At 40.3% G+C, this 21,516-nt stretch overlaps 1 protein-coding gene across 2 annotated transcripts in view; it reads left to right on the top strand.

Moving 5' to 3' along the window:
- Positions 1–20,530, top strand: part of LOC126248625 (plastin-2) — a 223,659-nt gene extending 203,129 nt beyond the window's left edge. For both annotated transcript variants that reach the window (XM_049949796.1, XM_049949795.1), the window contains exon 12: positions 19,592–20,530. In XM_049949796.1, coding sequence (XP_049805753.1) covers positions 19,592–19,765 — 174 coding nt within the window. In that variant the 3' untranslated portion in view covers positions 19,766–20,530. The remainder of the gene's footprint in view (positions 1–19,591) is intronic.
- The last annotated feature ends 986 nt before the right edge of the window (positions 20,531–21,516 follow it).

Genomic DNA, 21,516 nt, shown 5'->3' with positions numbered 1-21,516 from the left:
AGGAGACTGTTAGGCAAGTTGCAGTCCTGCTGATCACAATGGTGACTGACTGAGGATAGGGAGTGGGGACTTCTGGGGCAGTATTAGAGCCACCTTAGTGGGAATATGCTGGGACCACCACTCAGGCTCTCCTCAGTGTTGCTGTTAAGTCTTCCACCATCTCAACAACTGACTACAGGGATATGCAGTATTCCGGTATTGATCGTAAGTGCAACTTCACTCGTGGAGAGTGCTGAGGCTCCAGCAGAGGTCCGCAGTGATGCCAAGCTGCAGACACACATGGCTGCCACACTCTTACAGGCCACATCACTGGCCACAAACAATGGCAGGACATGCGCCTAGCAAGTTCCTCTCCAGGTACTGAAGTGCCACCTTGCTGTTTCAAGCAGCACAGACTCAGCAGGGTGGTTGCGAGGCAACACCAGGAAGAAGATGGAGCAATTGTAAAACTCCCACACAATGAAAGATTGTGTAATTGAATGATGTTTCATTAGCACCCTGCTGCTCCACAGGATAACTTAACCCCACTCTTCACTTGACCTCCTGATAATACGACCTCGGCTCGGGTAGTAACAGATGGCTACCAGGCATTGACTTACCACTCCATTGCTACCCCACCCACTATGATGGATTACTGGCCTCCTGACCTCTGCCGACCTGACCCTACCACCCCCCATAGAGGCCTGCTATCCTAGCCTCAATAATATCAATGTTTGTTATTTTGTCCTACATTTTTTTCGTAGTTGGAGGGCTTCTGCAGCTACCAGTACTAATTTTATTGAATGTCAGCTCCAGTTGTGTGTGTTCAGAGCATTCCAAATGACAAAAGGACTCTTGCTTTTCAGTTGTGCACACCTGAGGAAGATCTTAGGGCTGAAACCAACCTTGCAATTTTTTTGGTGCTGTTGGTGCTCCCATTCAATAAAATGTCAGTGTCATTAAACCTATGGCTATGTTTAAAGCAGTTCCACTGGAGGTCGCTATCAAACCGCAGAGACAATTCGTACACACAACTGGACCCACAAAGCAGTTCAAACAGCATGAAGCGCAACAGAAAAGCCAAATTCTGTGCCCAAAATACACAAAATCGGAAGAAACCCAGCATAGAATGATTTGATAAGAGATGGTTAGTGTTGACTGATCACTATTGCTTTGAAATGCAACTGGAAACATGCTGACAAAGTGGCAAGTATTACTGTGTGTCCACTGACTGCCCTACATGTACCACCATTTAAAAAAAAAAAAAAAAAAAAAAACCATGGGAAACGAAAAAAAGCTCTCTAATTAATGGATCCTGTAGTGCAATTAGTTGTGAAAGATTTTAATATACACATGGAATAAGTAAGACTTTTTACCTTGAGTGGGCCCTTCTGCTTGTGCGTACAAGGCATGTATTCAAACCTTCAGACAACCCTGTGCTTTAAGGTTGCACCATGCATGAGGAGGATTACCTAAAGATGGAGTTAAAATTTTCATCCTTAATGCATGCCTTTTTTAGTCTGTTACCTTCAAAACCCACCTTAAAGCAGTTGTTCAGGTTTCCACCCCACGAAGAATAACTCTGTGCACCCTGTATCTCTGATCTCATCAACTTGTGGATAACAAGGCCATTGGAAACTTCATTCACTAATTCCTCCATCTGTTTCTTCTCCTTGGAAGATTTCCATGTGCATCGCATGCAATGAGGTGCTACATACCCTTGACCCAAAGCTCAAGCAGCGGAGAGATCATCCTTGTCAAAAGATCTCTACATCTTCAATACAGAAAAAGTGACACACTGTTAACACTGCAAATGGGCCATCCACAAGCATTGACCGGTCCCTTTGCTCTCCTGTGCTTGCTGATGATCTACTTTGAGCAATGGTAGAGGACTTGCATCCGTGTGAGTACTTCTATTATTTGGACCCGTCTGCCAGATACATCAGCACCTGACACCAAGCCAGCTGAATGGATGTTAAACAAAATCAGCTGAGTAATTTTCAATACCTGGCTGTATTTAAACACAAACCCAGCAGCTAGGACATGGTAGAACATAACACTACAGGGCTCCTGAAGTCATTTGCAAAACCTGCCAGACATTAAGTCCCATGGTGGACGAAGGAATGCCATTAAGCCGTCAGGGGCAGGTGGGTGACATAGTGAAGTCCCATTGCGATCCGTCTGCTTACAGCCTAGCAGCCTTCTGCATTGCTTGTGTAAAAGCTCTTTACATAATCAATGAGACAAAAAAGCCAAAGTCTTCCAGTGTATTAACCATTTGACACCAACAGTCAAAGTATATTTGCACAATAAATGTGCACAGAGAAATTAAAGAAAGTAAATTACAAAAGATAAGGGAGTTTGTTGGAGGATGTATATTAAAGCACCATGTGGTACTTTGAGATATGAAATTCCAGCTGTTTAGGATACACTGAATACCTCATTGTCACAACGGCAGAAATGCTCAGCATACTTGTAGCAGTTTCAGAATTGGCAGTTAAGATCAGATCAGCTTTCCAGTGAGCATGCATGGTGGGCTCATACACAGAAAACAGCATGTGTACATGATAAATTATTCCATTCACTTGTTTAATATGTAATTAGTTGTTGTGGTTTACAAATCTATGCTGCCATGAATAAGCCCCTGATCTGTTGAAATGTTTACAGGTAACTCTTCAGACTTGTTTTGTTCATTCTGCATAATTTCTGCTTATGATTTGCAAGGCAAACAACTTAGTTGCAATACATGATTTCTACATCATAGAGTACCGACATGTTTGCTATGAAGGAAGAGTTCTAACTGACACATCCTGGACATAAATATTGAGAATAATATTGTGCCACTCTTGGCCTCACACTTTCGTGCAATACATTGACCCGTTATTAAACAAGACAGAGCCCCTTTACACCAGAAGCTTAGCCAACACAATTGTGAAATACTTCAAACAAATAATATCTAATAGCAGTCAAGAGCCCACATTCCAATGCAAATGGAATTACCTGAGAGAATGTTGCATGGTAGGATCTTAGCTTCAGTAACACTGAACAGACCAGCTGCCTATTTAGTTCGGAGGAGTTACAACCAAACTAACTGTGGCTCGTAATAAAATACTAAGACCAGACAAAATGTGTAGTGATCTGCTATAACACACGAATGTTCAGTTAACCCATTATGTCCCTAATTATTAAAAAAAAAAAGACGAAAAATGTTGGTAACCATAACTAGAGAGAAGCCTGTAACTAAAAACTATCAATTTTTTTATTTTTATTTATTTATTTATTTATTTTTCTTCTCTCTTCCCCCTCCACACTTCTCACTTTCTCCTAACAATACATTGCCATATGGCAATACTGGGTCATACAGAGGAAAACAAGAGTACAATGCATTTTTCATTCCGTACTAGCTTTTATTGTGTACAGACATCAGAAATTTCATTATTTGCATGAAATATGAACATACAATAATATTTTACTTGTGTTTAGTACTTTTTTTAAATGGTAATTTTGAAAACATTTTATGCATAGCCAGTTTCACACTTTGAGCATGGAGTTTGGTCAGTTGTGGAGCAGTTTCCACCAGCACATCTCCTTTTCTTCTCAATCGGAACTGGCCAGTGGTTAAGTCCATCATAACGTAGATTTTAATAAGGTATATCTTGTAATGCACGGTTGCATCCTGGGCCTTTGGATTTTTCTCCATAGTGATTGCAGTAGTAGATAGCAATGTGGCGGTGAAATTCTAAGTGAGATATGGTAGGGTGGGAAATTCTGTGTAGCTGGCATGCATTATGCTTGTACACATCAACCAACCATGTAAAGATGTAATCCACCATTTTTTACCGCGATTCCCATTTCGATAAAGGTTTATATTCAGGTCCATTCTGTCCATGCCTCCCATCGATCTGTTGTATTCGTTGATAACACAGGGCCGGCTAGCACTCATTTTCTTTTTGTGTTCTCTGGAATAATGCTGCACCAGTGAAACGGGATTCTTTCCATATTATATCGATCCAAAATTTACAATAGCATTATCTAACCATTTGGTGACAATTATACCAGTATCCTCCATTTTGATAGAAGTAACATACCCTCTTGGCCTTTTCTTTAGAACTGCTTTGCTTTCAAGTGGGCAGTTTTTCGGAATTCTGTTCTCATGGATAGTTCCTATTCCAGAGACCTCAAGAGATTTCAGTACCACTAACAATGGAAATCCAGTAAATAAATTATCAAAATAAAATGAGAAAGGGAGTTGCTGGGCATATGTTTCAAACTCGTCAATGGTAGTCACAAGTGGAGCTGCCAATTTTCCAAATCTTGCTTCATACTCTTGAACTGTTCATGGATTTTTACCGTGATACATTTTGAAATTTATTAGGTAACCTGCTTGTGTGCATAAAGACCAAACCTTGTATCCAAATCTTAGTGGTTTTCTCTTTATAAACTGCTTCTTTAGATCACCATCATTGCTCCAAAATTATAGTTCATGTGGGTGATAGTTGTAGCCAGTTAAAAGAAAATGCCAATAAAGACTTTCAACTCTTCCACGGTAATGTTTGGATTAGGCTTCCCAAGAAATATAACATACTTTCCTGACTCATCACAAACATGTTGTTATAGAGTGTTGTCGAAAAATTTCTTGAATTGTTCATTGGGTGGCGTTCCAAAACAATCCTGGTAAATAGCGGGATGAAATGCTGTAATTGGTTCTGATTCTTCTTTCACGCATTTGAAATCTGTGTTCTTGTTGAATGATGGAATTGTACATGTAGAACTTGTTAACTGAATACGTTGTAACTTCACTGAAGGCTTGCAAGATTGTTTGTTCATAATATCTTCATTATTAGTACTCACAGTTGGTTGAGAACATTTTGAAACTTCAGCCAAAATTTCTTCATCTAGTCCAGTTTCTGCTTCCATGTTTTGTTGTGATTTCATTTGTTCAGTAGTCTCAATACGGTTGCCACTTTTCATAACTATTTCACAATTACCTTTTAACTGTCCATGGTCACGTTATCTGGTAACCCACGTGCTTCATCTTCCTCGTCATCTTCTCTGCTAACAGCTTCATCTTCGGTTTCAGAGAGTTGTAAATACAATGCTGTTGGCTTGTCATCTTCGTCCATAATTTCCTCTAAGTAATCAAGGGCTCCTTTCAGTAAATTGCGCCTAAAATAATGTGTAAACAGAGAGAAAGTTATCCATCAATTGTAATCGAGCTTCATTTCTAAATGAAACTATTCAAAAAAACTTAAAATATGTAATAGTGTACCAAAAATGTCAACAATAGGGAAAAACGCTGTATGACCTAGCATTGCCATATGGCAACAAAAATACAATATACCATAAAACTACTTTTAAAATACAGTTTGTTTGGAAAATGAAAATACTAAAATAAACATTCATATTTCAACAAGAATCTCCAATAGGTGTCATTACTGCATCGAATAAGTAAATAATTCAAAACTAACTTTTACCTTGTCATATACAAGGGATCATCTTCCTCAGACATCTTGCTGACTTCACAAGTCTTCTCTCGCTGATGGCAAAGCAACAACCAACCCAAGCTTATACCGGACGCCTACTCGAGTTTCCAACAATGAAATTCCGATGTGATTATCTGTGACGCAACAAGTGTGTAGCACCATTTCATGGAAATGATGCCACTTGTGCTACGTTGCCATATGGCAATGCTAGAATGATTTGGGTTAAAGAACTACCTCCTTGTAGTGTAATGTAGTGCAACTGAATGAGGTCTGTTGGACAATACCTTGATTCTTGTAAGGAATCTGTCACTATCTCCTCCCTTAACCCTGAATGGATTGCATCTGACCATGTAGTTACTGCAGCTTAGCAGTATAAGGAAGCCTCTAAAATGAATTGTTGACAACTGCTTAGTGTGTCTTCTAGAAACCACAAAACCTCTTAGTCACTTTTAGGATACTTTTCATTGGCACCACTTTTCACTTTGCATGCTAATGGAAGCAGACTTCAAAAAGTAAGTTACACATTATTATGGCAGACCAAGTGACATTTATTGAAAGATGCTTTGCACTTTGTAGTGTGACAAATACATGACACTATTTTTCAACAAAGTCGCAAAGTATCTGTAAACAATGGTTGTAACGATCTACTGATCGTTCAGTTCCTCCACAACAGAAATCCACTCCTTGATGATGGAGCATTTTGAGAACCTGTGTGTGAACAGCATCATCATTGGGAAATTATCTTCCTCCAGATGTTATTTCAGCTTTCACATCTTCAACAGAAAAGAATCCTCGATAACCATTTAAACTATCATAAAATAATAATGTTACAAAAGTCAAGAATGATGTGTTCCCCATAGTGTATGAAGGTCCTTTGTTTGCTCCTATTGATTTCACGTCAGTATAGGTTTATAGTGATTATATTGTTATATTGTAGATGGACAACTGGAGTGTCCCAGCATTTGGGAAATTATCCACATTGAATCAAACCGAAAATTGGGACTCCATAGTTTTCCATCTATATAATGAAAATATAACAGCTATAAGCCTGAAGCTATACTGAAGTGGCACAAGAAGTTGTGAAAAAAGCACCTTCATACAGCTCTGTTGCCTTTGGCAGCACCTAATCATTGTTGACTTCATAAATTGTTATAGTGTGTATGATAATTCAAGTGATTAGTGTTTTATTGTTTTCACAATGTCCTTGAGCTGTGGTTGCCCTGCACAGGAAGTTGTTTGTTTTACATCCACATACACATATCTGTACATACATACTCCAGAAGCCACAATATGGTGCGTTGTGGAGAATACCTTGTACCACTACTGGTCATTTCTTTCCTTCCTCCACTCACAGAGAGGGGGGGAAAAAACCAGCTTGACTGTCTATATGTGTCTGTTCCATCCCGACTATCTCTTACCTTTATGGTCCTTTATCGAAATGTACGTTAGCGGTAGTAAAATCATTCTGCATTTAGCTTCGAATGCCAGTTCTCTAAATTTTCTCAATAATGCTTCACAAAAAGAACGTCACCTTTCCTCCATTTCAGTTCCCTAAGCATTTTCATAATACTTGAATGTTGATTGAAGCTACAAGTAACAGAATTGCTTCAATGTCTTCTTCCTTTAATCCAGCCTCATGGAGGTCCCAAGCAGTTGAAAAGTACTCAAGAATGGGTTGCACTAGTTTTATATAGGTGTTCTTCTTTACAGACAAGCGACACTTTCTCAAAAGTCACTCAGTAAACCAAAGTCTACCATTCACCATCCCTGATACGATCCTTGTGTGTTCATGCCATCACACCTAGGTATTTAATCAACATGACTGTCTCAAGCAGCAAACTGTTAAAGCTGTTTTCGAAACATTATGAGATTGCTTTTCCTACTCATTTGCATTACCTTAAATTTTTGTACATTTAGAGGTAGCTGCCATTTGTCGCACCAGTTACAAATTTAATTTTGTATCATCCTACAGTCACTCAGTGATGACACCTTTCCATACACTACAGCATCATCAGCAGATTGCTCCTCACATTATCTGTCAGACAATTCATGTCCATAAAGAATAAGAGCAGTTCCATCACACTTCCCTGGTGTGCTTCTGACAATACCCTTTCTGATGAACGCTCGCCATTGAGGACAACATACTGGGTTCTATTACTTCTGAGGTCTTAGAGAAACTCATGTATCGGGGAACCTATTCTGTATGCTCGAACCTGGATTAATAGTCTACAGTGAGACACAGTGTTAAATATGGAACCTCGGGTTAGATTCCATAGGGAAGCAGTTGCACCCAGCGACTCTTTTCATTTAAAGTAATAAAGGGTACAGCTTTCACTTGCAATGATAACTGTTCGGTCACTGTGTGGCCATCTCATGCATTACTGCAGTGTAGACAATCCCCACTGGTTACAGAAATTTGACCGATGATGATGACTATGATGATAACACAACCCACCTAGTCCCCAGGCAGAGAAAAATCCCTGAGTTGACCATTAACGTCCTTCTTTGGTTAATGTGTGGTGTGGAATCATGGGGAAGAATCCCATTGGTCCATATTTTATCGATAGCACACTGAATGTACACAAATATCGAACATTTTTGGAACAGAAACTACTGGTTCTGCTGCTGCAGAAAGTTGCTCTGGACGTTCGACAACATATGTGGTTTCAGCATGAATGTTGCCCAGCACGTTACACAATTGAAGCACAGGAGGGATTAGACCATGTTAACACTGTTCGGTGGATTGCCAGAGGTGGCTATATTAATTGGACCGCTAGGTCGCCTTACTTTTTTCTATAGGGATATTTAAAAGATAAGGTGTACCAGCAAGTGCCAACATGTCATGAAGTCATGATCAACTGCATTAGAAATTCCTGTGCCAACCTACCCCACAGATCTACTTCTGTGTATTGTCATTTGAAAAGTGGTTCACTAAGGGTATTGAAGTTGGGGTACTACATTTGAACACTTACACTTATTCGAAGAGTAGAGTAGTGTTCGCCTCAGGCCATGGCTGCCGTGGCATGTCGAGTAGTCCACTGTTAAATATGTTGGAGGAATGAAGCATTGTGAATCAGAGATGTGGAGGATGCCTTGTCTGCGGCTATCAAGCATGCAGGGTTCAGTCAACTGCAAGTTCTAACACACGTTACCACCGATGATGCCTATCACTTGGGTTCTGAGGCTGTCCTCAGTTTGTACAGGTGGGTGGCAGAGGTGGTGAAGACTGGTGGCCTTGGTTGTGGGGGTGCAAGTGGAGCTTGCAGTTTGCAGCATTGTTCCTGGGGTTGACCAGGGTCCTTGTGTTTGGAGCCACGTGGATGGCCCTCAACCAAAAGGCGCGTCACCTGCTTGGCGCGCTGCGGCCTGAGGCGTAATCAGTCTACTTGCGCTGCGTGCCCGTCCCTCAGAGTCCCCGCTGGGACCGGATCAGCCCACTGCCCAACGCGCGCTGTGCTGAATATTTCTTGGCTGAATACGACTCGTGCAGAGCCAGTGTGAAATTTTGCTGACTTGGAGCTGTAATATCTCGGACCATAGTTTCTGTAAAAAAATAAAATTTGGCCATCTTGTACAACTTTATGCATTGTCTTAAGAATAATTGTCTTAAGAATAATAATATTGAGCTAGAAAATTGTGGGTAAATCGGCCAAAAAAATAGGCGCCCGAAAGAATTTCGAAGTTTGGCTTCTTGCATCTCCTGAACTAATGCTATGATGAACGTGAAACTTGGCACGTAGTAACCTAACAACACAAGGTTCTTAAATAGAAAGTTTCATTTCCATAGCACTTTTCAGCACTCAATGAATTAAGCGCAAAACTGAAGATTTAGTAGGAACGTCAAAAATGCGGTATTTTCGTTCCGATTTTGCTAAAAAAAAACTATGCTTAGTAAAACATACCAAACTGTACAACTGGAATGAAAGTTGGGTGCAAAAATCAGGTCTGAAAACAATGTAAACTTCAGGTTAGCATATCTAGTAGTGTGAATGCATGATGAAAATGAAATTTAGAGTTCAATAGATTGACTGCACAATGATAAGGAATAGAAATTTTTATTCCCCTACTATTTTCCAATAATCTACAAATTAGTCGAAAGGATGTTGATTTTTATGAAAAGATGAAAACTGGGTATATTCGATACTTGTTTTTCAAGTACCATTTTCTGTTAATGCTTCAAAGCCAGTCTCATTCGAACTACAAATTTTAAGCCCCTCAGAACAATGAGTTTAATTTTCAATATTGGCTAACAACAGAGGCAAGATAGCAAGAAAAATTGCACTGAGAAAAGAGTTTTGACTTTGGCATGTTGTTTCTCATTGATCAAAGGCATTTAAATCAGTTATGGAAAACATGTTTTGTACAAGTAGACCGAATGTAATCTACATTTGTACTACTAAGGATAAAAGAATATAACTGGCCATGTTACGTGTTAATAATTTAAATGCATCGTGCACAGAGTAATATATGGTTTTTTTATACTGACAAAATGTACTCGGCCTAATCACATTTGCCACAGGTCAGCGATTCCGCCATCTCAATCGTGAAGTCCATTTATTTGCCAGTAAACTGCTACATATGAAGTAGTCAGGTTTTGTTTGAATAATTTTACACCTGTTTCGTCTATTTCCCATCCTTGTTTTTGATCCGGGCTTTGGACCAGTACTGGCGAAGTTATATATATATATATATATATATATATATATATATATATATATTTGAATTTTTCTTGGTAATTCATTCAGAAGCATCAATAAATTTTCTCAGATTTAGTTCCCAATAATTAGTAATGCTTCTTTGTGTGATAAGTCTCAAAGCAGGATACAACACATAATGGAACATTGCAAGTTTTGCATTGGTATCTAGTTTCCCGGCGCACTTTCTGTTTCATGCAAACCATGTGTCTGCATGTTAGTGTAATTTTCTGCAAATGTTCACTCACGATAACAGCCAGAAAATGTCTCCCTGTGAATTGCAGAGGATTCTCGTCATCGTAGCGCCTTCCCCTACCAGCTTTTCGCCATTCTGTAGCATATTTTTCTACAGTCTCCCTTACAAGAGAAAAGTGAAACTCTGCGAGTTCCATTTTTTGCCCTGTTACCGACTGGCTGAGAGCATGAGCATTTAGAATGCACAAATCCGGAATGTGAAAAAAATATTTCTTATACCATTTCATAGTCTTACGCACTGATCCCACCGAGCTCAGTAACATTTCACAACAGCCAACTGCACCAATAGTCGAATTGTAATCTACAATACATTGCGGTTTCTTTATTTTTTCACCAGTATTTCTGTCAATCTTCTCCATTTCAGCCATTTGTGTTGTGTGACTTGTGGTCAACATGTAAACCTCTTATCGCACCACTTGATAGCAAGGACCTTGTCACTAGACCTAAACTCAGTTTCTCCTTGTTTTAATTTCTTCTACAGTTTTGGCAGGTTGCGCCTATTCTTACGAACAGTGCCACATGCGGCTGTTCCTTGGTTGTGAAGCCAGAGGCACAGGTGTAGGCTGGTGTACAAATTATCGACATATAGGATATGACCCTGTTCCAGATATGGTCCTATGAGAGTTGCCACGACATTGCCACTTTTACCAAAATTGTGGAACCCAATTTCTGTTGTTGCGCCTGTATATATATACAATAAAATCCAAAATATACCCACTCTGAGAGTCACACAGTACAAATTCCTGTATTCCGAATCTACTTCGCTTGGTTGGAATAAACTACCTAAAATATGATTGTCATCGAACAGTACGAGACTTTCATCTATACAAAGCTTGTGATGTGGGCAAAATGAATTATGAAACGTCTTACGAACTTTGTCAACAATCGTCCCAATTTATTGTTGCCTCCAGTACTTGCAGTTATCATTGAAGTGTAATGTTCTCAGAAGTAGATAAAAATGGTCTTGGGACATAATTCCACTGAAAATTGCTGTGTTCAAAAGTGTATCTCTGGACCAATAATCATTTAATTTTGACTTCTTAATTTGTGCCATTAGAAGTCAAACAGCAACAAAACAATACATTTCCTCAAATCCAGTGTCTTTCCACTTTGACAGTTGAGAATTCACAGATTCTATAGTATTTTCTCTGGTGTAAACATAAAAGCGATTTGTCTGCAATAAATTGCAACAGTTTTTGAGACATAAAATTCACAAAAAAAGAAAGAATTCTTGGGTCGGTATCTAATTGACATTCGTGTCCAGAACTCGAGTCATCGAAGTAATGGTTCAATGGCTGGAAATCTGTTTCTTTCCAGTCAAATGTGTCACTTACGCGTGCTCTTTTCCGAACTGTTTCACTGTCACTTTCTGATTCCTCGGATTCAGAGGAACTGCTGGCTGTAATTCTTTCTCTCCCTTGTGATGTAAAGGGCTGAGGACTACAGCTTCGAGAGTCTGTTGAAGACTCATCACTGTTAACAACGTCAGATAATTCACATTTACTTTAACTCTTAGTGAGAATATCCAGGATTTCTTTATCTGTGCAACCACGGCGACGTGACATTTCTCATGTAGAACACAAGAAAACTGATAAAAATACAGGAATCTAAGTTGAATTCTGCAAAGAGGGAACACAGCAACAAACATTTATGCACTCTCGAACTATACAGTCAGACCACTGAGCAGTTACTGGAAGAGCACAGTGGAAAGACAGCTCTGCGTGTATACATGTCTCTAGCACTCGAATAGCTGTGACTCAGCACGCCTAAACTCATCCCTAGCGGTGGGAAGGCCGGTGGCGCGGGACGCGTAAACATGTCCTTAGCGCTGTAGGGAAGACCCAAGGTCGCGCATATACACATCGGGTACGTCAGGAGAACAACGAGGCATGACGAGTTTACATGTCCCCAGCAGTCAAAGGGTTAACCTACCAAGTATAGACTGGGGTGTCTACGGATTCACTGCAGGGGGTGCAGACAGGCAAGGCTTGGGAAGTTCTTTTGAACGTGTTTACCAAAAACTGTCTCGAGGAGCTTGGTCGGCAACCCACATGCAATGGAAATAATTTAGCTATCATAGCTGCAAGCAGGCCTGATCTAATCGAGGGTATCAGTATAGACAGGGATTAGTGATCATGATGTCATCATAACAGCCTTAATAACCGAAGTTAATAAATCAATTAAGAAGGGTAGGAGAGTATGTCTGGTAGAAAGGGCATATAGACAGTTGTTAGCAGCCCACGTAGACAATGAATTGACATCATTTAGTTCCAGTATGATGGAGGTACATGAATTAAGGTCAAAGTTCAGATGGATTGTAAATCGTGCTCTGGAGAAGTATTTGCCAAGTAAGTGGATTAATGATGAAAAACTCCCACCACGGTGTAACAACAAAATACGAAAAATGTTGAAAGCAAAGGCTGTTGCACTTCTAGTTCAAAAGGCTGTGAATAAATTATGGCAGGTGAAAGTTAACAGAAATTTGTGTGCCTTTAAAAAGATTATTGCTCAAAGCTGACAAAAACTACCACAGTCATGTTTCTGGTCCTACATAACATTGCTAAGTAAATATAAGGCTTCTATCCAGTCACTTGTTGACCGGTCTGGTGTGACAGTAGAAAATAGCAAAAGTAAAGCCAAAGTTTTAAATTTTGCATTTAACAAATCATTCATGCAGGAGAGTCGTACAAATATACCATCGCACACACTCATATGGAGGGCATAGTAATAAGCACCGCTGGTGTAGAGAAACAACTGAAAGGTGAAAACAAATAAGTCAACGGGTCTGGATGGAATCTCAGTTCAGTACTCTAGAGCATTGGCCCCTTACTTTGCTTTCATTTATCTTCAATCTCTCATCCAGTGCAAAGTCCCTAGTGATAGGAAAAAAATGAAGGTGGTTCCTGTGTATATTAGGGGAAAGGAACATAACCAAAGAATTACAGACCAATATCTTTTAATATGGGTTTGCTGCAGAATCCTTGTATATATTCTCTGTTTGAACATAATAAATTTGCTTGAGAAGGAAAGGCTTCTGTCCACAAATCAGCAGCATTTTAGAAAGCATCGCTCATGCAAAACTCAGCTTGCCCTTTTCTCACGTGAGCTTCTGTGAACCATGGATGAAGGAGAACAGGCGAATTCCATATCCGTAGATTTCCATAAAGTATTTAGCATGGTGTTACACCACTGACTGTTAATAATGGTAAAAATGTATGGAGTAGTTCCAGGTATGCGAGTGGCTTGAAGACTTCTTATGTAATAGAACCCAGTATGCTGTACTTGACGGTTAGTGTTCATCACAGACAAAGGTATTATCATGAGTGGCTCACGGAAGCGTGATAGGACCACTGTTATTTTCTATATACGTAAATTATCTGGCGGACAGGGTAAGCAGTAATCTGTAACTCTTTATGGATGGTGATGTGGTGATTGGAATATAGCATCGTTGAATGAGTGTAGGATGATACGGGATGACTTGGAAAAAATTTCTAGTTTGTGTGGTGAATGGCAGCTAGCTCTAGATGTAGAAAAACATAAGTTAATACAGATTAATAGGAAAAACAAGCACCTAATGTTCGAATACAGCATTAGTATTGTGCTGCTTGACACAGTAACATCAATTAAATATCTAGGTATAATGTTGCAAAGCAATATTAAATGGAATGAGCATGTAAGGATTGTGGTAGGGAAGGCAAATGATGGACTTAAGTTTATTGGGGGAATGTTAGGAAAGCGTGGTTCATCTGTAAAGGAGACTGCGTGTAGGACGCTAGTGTGACTTGTTCTTGAGTACTGTTAAAGTGTTTGGGATTTGCCCAGGTCAAATTAAAGCAATTCAGAGTTGGGCTGCTAGATTTGTTACCAGTAGATTTGAACAACATGCAGCTATTACGGAGATTCTTCAGGAGCCCAAGTGGGAATCAATGGAAGGACGGCGATGTTCTTTTCCAAGGAGCACTGTTGAGAAAATTTAGAAAACTGACACTTGAGGCTGACTGCAGAACGATGCTACTGCTGCCAATGTACATTTCGCATAAGGACTGTGAAGATCAGATTAGAGAGATTAGAGCTCATGTGGAAGCATATAGACAGTCATTTCTTCCTAGCTCTATTTGCGAGTGGAACAGGAAGGGAAATTACTAGTAGTGGTATGGGGTATCCTCTGCCATACACCATACAGTGGCTTGCCGGGGCGGCACGTGCTTGTTGAGTTGCAGTCTGGAAGTGCTCACCCCCTGTGAAGACAAGTAAGGTGATGTGAACCTGAGCCATGTGGAAAACGTGTGATGAGATTGAGTGCCTATGCATGTAAAGTGGATGCAGTGCTCTTATGCACTCAGGCTGATACGTAAGAGAATGGTGACTTATCAGTGAAGTGTGTTAAGTTGAACCTTTTTCAGTAGTCCTTAACATTATTGTCTGCTGTTCTCTCTTTTTGTGAACAATTTTAAGAAGAATAAAACAAAAGGCTTCAATTTACTTGTGTGAGGGAGCGTGTGTGTGAAATTCAATCATTTACATCATGTTTTTAATTTACTTGTACTTCAAGTTCCTAAACCTAAACTTCGATTAAAAAGAGGGGTGGGGGGGGGAGGAGGAGTGGAAGAAGGGGACAAGGGGAGGGGAAAACCGTGCCATGCTGCCACGCCTAAAGCATCTAAAGACTATGAACAACCTTTCTTCGGCTAGGTTCTGCTCATAGTGGCTATGCATGACCATCCTATATAAAGACCTTGGACTGTTTACCGTAAGGGCATTATATTGGTAATATTAGTCTTCAGAACAAACCATACACTCAGACTCTGTGCTAAGGCTGGAGAAACAAACCTCTTTAACCATCCAGCAGAAATTCCTCATTGTGGGACATGCATGTAAAGTCCAGGCAATCGCAATGTCTCCAGCCTCAAATCATCTTGTGCTACTGTCAGGTGTATGCACATAACAGAACAACACTAAGACCATCTAGGATTAAAGTGAAGGAGCAGCTCACAGAGCATGGTGTGCCAGCCGGAATTATTAATGCAAGGTTGTAACGAGTATCTTCCCTTGTTAGTAATGATGTTAACTGTTTAAAGTTGGCAAAGTACCAGAATTCTCGTACAAAAAATAACCGTTTTACACTTACTTGATCTAATAAGGTCTGCTCAGTAGTTTCTGCTGACACTGTCTTTAAGGATTAGGGTTCCTGACAAATTTACAGACTTTATCACAGAGCTCTGTGTAATCCTGAAAGTACTAGAGCAGATGTAATGGAATATTCTTGTCTGCTCAGATTTTGTAAGAGCCCTACAGACCCTTCAGCAAATGTACCCAGGTTACAGAATGGCCCAAAACATTAGACAAACCTCATATACTGTAACGGCAAGAGGCAGAAGTATCTTTCTGGTGGATACTGGGCAATTTAGGAATCCAGAGAAATAAGCAGTGAGACCCCTCACCATGGGACTCTTGCAAGGAAAGTAATGTGCTATCCTGTGCTGTCCCCTGGGTGCCATTACCACATTTTGAGGAAGAATTGTGTGTCAGTGAGAGGCTCTGTATTGAGTCTCTCTCTATGTTTAGTGGTCATTAACGGTCTAGCAACAGCTGTGGGGCCTTCTGTCTCACCTTCTCTGTGTGCAGATGACTTAAGCATTTTGTTCTGCTGCTCCAGTACTGTTCTTGCTGAGCAGTGCCTCCAGGGAGACATCCACAAGGCGCAGTCATGGGCTTTAGCCCACGGCTTCCAGTTCTCAGCCGCAAAGTCGTGTGTCGTGCACGGCTGTCGGCGTCGTAGCGTTCATCTGGAACTCGCACTTTACCTTAATGACGATCCACTCACTGTAGTGGAGACACATCAATTCCTAGGACAAGTTTTCGACGCTCAATTGACTTGTCTCCCTCATCTTCGTCAGCTTAAGCAGAAGTTCTGGTAGCACCTCAGTGCCCTCCGTTGCCTGAGCAACACCAATTGGGGTGCAGCTCGCTGTACGCTGCTGCAGCTCTACAGAGCCTTTGTCCAATCCCGATTTGACTACAGGAGTGTGGTTTATGGTTCGGCAGCACCTTCAGCATTGCATTTACTCGACTCTGTGCACCACTGTGGGGTTCGATTAGTGACAGGAGCTTTTAGGACATGTCTAGTGACCAGTGTACTGGTGGAGGCTGGTGTCCTTTCACTGCAGATCAGACGTGCACAACTGCGTGCCAGTTACGCAGCACACATTTGTAGTTCCCCTTAGCATCCGAATTACCGTCTCCTTTTCCTGCCCACGGGAGTCCATCACCTGCATCGGCGGCCCAGATCGGGGCTAAGGATTGCGGTTCGCTTGCGGTCCCTTCTCTCTGAACTGGAGTCCTTCCATTTACCACCTCTACTTGTGGCCCATTCACGTACACCTCCATGGTGTACGTCTCGGCCGCAGCTTTGTCTGGACCTTTTGCATGGCCCTAAGGAGTCAGTTAACCCCACCGCTGCACTGTCACTTCCTCTAGATTCTTGACACGTATTCCGGGGCTCTGAAGTGGTTTACGCTGACGGCTCAATGGCTGATGGTCACGTAGGCTTCGCATATGTTCATGGAGGACATATTGAGCAGCGCTCCTTGCTAGTTGGCTGCAGTGTTTTCACTGCGGAGCTGGTGGCCATATCTCATGCTCTTGAGCACCGCTCATGCCCTGGCGAGTCATGTCTCCTGTCGACCAGTGCTACCCTCGCCACCCTCTGGTAGCGAACATCCAGAAGTCCATCTGTGCCCCGGAACAGTCCCGTCATTCCATGGTGTTTGTGTGGACCCCAGGACACTTCGGAATCCCTGGCAATGAACTTGAGGACAGGCTGGCCAAACAGGCGACTCGGAAACCGCTTCTGGAGATGGGCATCTCTGAAGCTGACCTGCGTTCTGTCTTACACTGCAGTGTTTTCTGGCTTTGAGAGATGGAATGGCATAACAGCATGCACAATGAATTGCGTGTCATTAAGGAGACTAAGAATGTGTGGAAGTCTTCCATGCAGGGAATCAGTTGTCCTCTGCCGGCTACGCATTGGCCATACATGGCTAATGCATGGTTACCTACTCTGTCACGAGGACCCACCTCAGTGTCCCTGTGGCTCCCAAATGACACTCATCCACCTCTTGCTGGACTGCCCACTTTTAGCCGCTCTGCAGCAGACTGTTAACTTCTCAGCACTCTGCCTTCAGTATTGGGCCACAATGCCTCCACAACAGCTTTAGTTTTACGTTTTATCCATGAGAGTAGGTTTTAGCGCATGTTTTTTGTCCCTCTGTGTCCTCCACCCTAGTGCTTTTAGGGTGGAGGTTTTCATGTTTTACTCTCTTCTGTTTCTAGCATCTCTCTGTTGTTTTCTTGTCCTTTTTTGTTCCTTTAAGTGTTCGTTGCCTTCCGTTTGTTCTTGGGGCTTTTCCTTTCTTTCCATTACGTGTTATATGTTTTGTCCGTTTTATTCTCACGCTTGTGGCATTGTTTTATTAGGAACAGGGGACCGATGACCTCGTAGTTTGGTCCCTTCTCCCACCTTTAAACCAACCAATGTAAAAAATAATAAATTCAGGCTGGTGACTGCAACAGTGTTTCCATATTAACAGAAACAAAAAAAGTGGCTTTGACATGACTGAAATTAGGACACTATCCACTGACACGTGGGCACCTCCTGTGCTGAGATGATCCACCAGTGTAAATTGTTTGTGGTGTATCAGTGTCTGTGCACCATATTTTACTTCATTGCATTTTATGTTATAAGGAGGACAGAAGTGTTTCTAGATAATGATTTCCTTCACATGTCACCCATGCTGTTCTGACCTGCCATGATTGTCTTGTTGCGTTTTTGAAAGATAAATCCACAAAGACGTTGAAGGAGGCACAGACGCTGGCATTAACATGTCAGAAATGTAATGGCTTTTGCCTGAATTACTGCCTATGCAAACCAGCAGTGGGAGGAGGGCAGTATGAACAAAATGAAATTGTGCGATGCTGGTATTTGTAATTCATATAATTATGTATTTAAGTATTAAAAATTACACTCAGCGTAAGAGAAGATTTACGTATAGTAAAACATCAGAATATATGGAAATTGTAAATTAAATTGACAATCACAATAAATTAATTAGAGATGAAGCATCTGAGAATAACATATGGAGTGTGATACAGAAATAAAGTAAAATATATCTTTGATAATTGTAACATAGTTGGGAATATATAAACAGTTATGTGTGTCAGTGGGTACAAAGAATTAAGGTACAATTTGAATGCATTGGCTGAAATGACTGCAGGTGCACAATAAGTGCTGCACATTCAGAGCAGCCTGTGTGAATTTCATGGCAGTGCGCCACATCAGAAGTACCAAAGAGGCAACTAGATAGCATCCTTTGAAATGTGTGAAAGTTGGGTCAGTTTAAACCAACTGATGAGATACCAGTGCAGTACAGTGATAGATGCTTCTCATTAGCCCATTTAGAGACTAGTCAACCACAGTCACAATTACCAGTTTTATAAATGAGGTCAAATATGTGTTTTTTTTTTCTTTATTATTTAAATGGCGTCCAACCACCTTGAGAGACCCAGTTGCCCTGGAGAGGTCACTAACATTGGCAATTCTTTTTTTTTTTTTTTTTTTTTGTGTGTGTTTCCCTTCCATATTATTGGTGGACTTGGCACCAGCTAAAATGCTTGTAAGCCCAACGACTGCCTTATAATACGAAACTGCATGGTCGCTAGTGTAGGACGTAGAGCTGTCAATACAATTGGTCCTGTTACCTGTGCCTAAGTATGCACATAGATGAAGTGAGTGTGTATTATATAGTTGTGAATCTTTAGATAAAAACTTAAAACTAATTATGATCAGTAATCTGCCTTCAGTGGAATTCTTATGGGTCTGTTTATCTGCATTGTCCATATGTGTGTACTTGCACTGATGGATACATAACACTGCCATGTGTTTTGTAGGCCAACTTGATTCTGTGCAATAATTTCCTCTGTGTGATTCTGTTCCCAGAAACGTTGGGTTTCCTATTATTTTTGAAGACAACTTTTGTTTTTTCTCTACATTGCATTCTTACATGATCTTTTGTAAATTTTGTACTTCGTTAATTTTTTGTGAATGATTTGGTACATGTTATTAATTATTAGTTTGTGCATTGTGATCGACATTTGTAATTGTGTACACACATTTATTTTCAGGACAACTTGGCAAATGCGAAATATGCTATTTCTATGGCGAGGAAGACAGGAGCGAGAGTGTATGCGCTTCCAGAAGACATTACTGAAGTGAAGCCAAAAATGATAATGACTGTTTTTGCTTGCCTTATGGCTATGGATTACATCCCAAACATGGATGTTAAACAAGATTCATAAGTTTATAGCTATCAGTAGACGCTTGTAAGTGAATTTTGTGATTGTAAAAGTACCTAAAGTTTTATTTTTGAATGGTTGTAAAGTAGTTTATATTTCATTCCATATTGTATACAAACACTTGTAATGTCATCTTTGAAAAAGTATTTGTGTGTATGTGTGTGTCTCAGTAAAAAGATGATACAGTGATAATGTACAATATTCATCACATTTTTTTTAAAAAAATGTAATTTTGTTCTTACAGGATGATAGGTGGGGAGGAAATTTAGACATTAAAGTCCTCATAACAGATAACAGAGAATAATGGGAGAGTTCTTTACTAGTGGTCTTATTCTTTGTGTTATGTGAGAGAACATTTTTGTCAGCATTATTGAGTGGTAATGTGAACATATTCTCACTTTATCCATATTTTGAATGGGCAGAAGACACACTTCAGACTGCATAAATGAGTTACCTCATTTCTGTAGTTTGTATATATATATATTTTGTAATATATTTTATACACAGCCATTGTAAAGGGTCACTCCTTCAATGTAATCAGATAGCCCCAGTATATCCAAAAGTGAAACTGAACGTGTGATGCTGGGTTTCTTGTATTGTGAGTTGGGGGATTGTATGTTTTTAAGATAGTGTGTGGCACCAGCCCATGACTGAGCCATTGGCCTGACTGTTGGTGTTGTACAGCCTTTCTTCAGCATGGCACTAGGAGGGGGAGGGCAGTGGACTCATCACCCTCTTCATCTTAACCCAACCCCCCCTCCCCTCCCCTGGAAAGATCCCAAGTACTCATTCTATAGCAGGCAAATAGATGTGGGGGCATCTTGGAAAGACTGTAACAAAGAAAAATCCCCCACCCTATCGAGGATTGAACCCAGGACACCCAGGGTCGGAGTCTAGTACTGTACCTATTAGACCACCTTGGCCAAGAGGCATTGTATTTACAGGACTGAAATGCTGTGAAATAAAGTATAATGTGGTAATCTATTCCATAAACTTACCACAAAACATTTCAGACATTGGTATATTCTCTTCATAATTTTTGGCGGGATGCTTACCTGAATATAGCTTTCAAAACTATCATTTGTCCACAAAAATGTATTTTTATTCATTTGATGGTAAATTTGTCTTGATATCGTTTCCATACAGTACCATACAATGTATAAAATGGTGTCTGCTGTGCCAAGTGAGGGCTAGTAACCATATTAACATCTATATTTTGATGTATAAAGAAAGTTGTTCATTGACTAATACATAAATTAGACAATTTTGTCCATGACATTCCATTTATGTAGTTTACCAAGGCACTGTATGTGATTCTATGTTTCTATTGTTAAAGGGCACAATTTGTATCTGATGGTTTTAACATCAGTATATATATAAATATATGACTGTCAATAATATTATTTTAAACTAATTGTGAAATGTCTGTGTTACCAAAATTTACACTGAGCTTAAGATTATTATGTGAAAGTGTCGCTAATGAAGAAAAATTATTTTATGTACTCACGTGGAAGAGGATGAAAATACAAGACAAAAATCACTTTTACGTTGATTTCGCATATTAATTACAGATTTGTATTGTAGTCTCTCTCTTCTGTTTCTGTCCACTTTGATGATACGTCCACAGTTTTCCTGAAATGTGGTCAGTCAAAATAGTAGTAATGGTACTACCACCGACTTCTTCTTCTTCTTCTTCTCCTCCTCCTCCTCCTCCTCCTCCTCCTCCTCCTCTATTAATTTCCCACTGTATTGCT

This window comes from Schistocerca nitens, chromosome 3, assembly GCF_023898315.1.
Source record: "Schistocerca nitens isolate TAMUIC-IGC-003100 chromosome 3, iqSchNite1.1, whole genome shotgun sequence".
Taxonomy (NCBI): domain Eukaryota; kingdom Metazoa; phylum Arthropoda; class Insecta; order Orthoptera; family Acrididae; genus Schistocerca; species Schistocerca nitens.
Note: the sequence above shows the minus strand (reverse complement) of the source record. Positions and strands in the feature narration are given on the sequence as shown.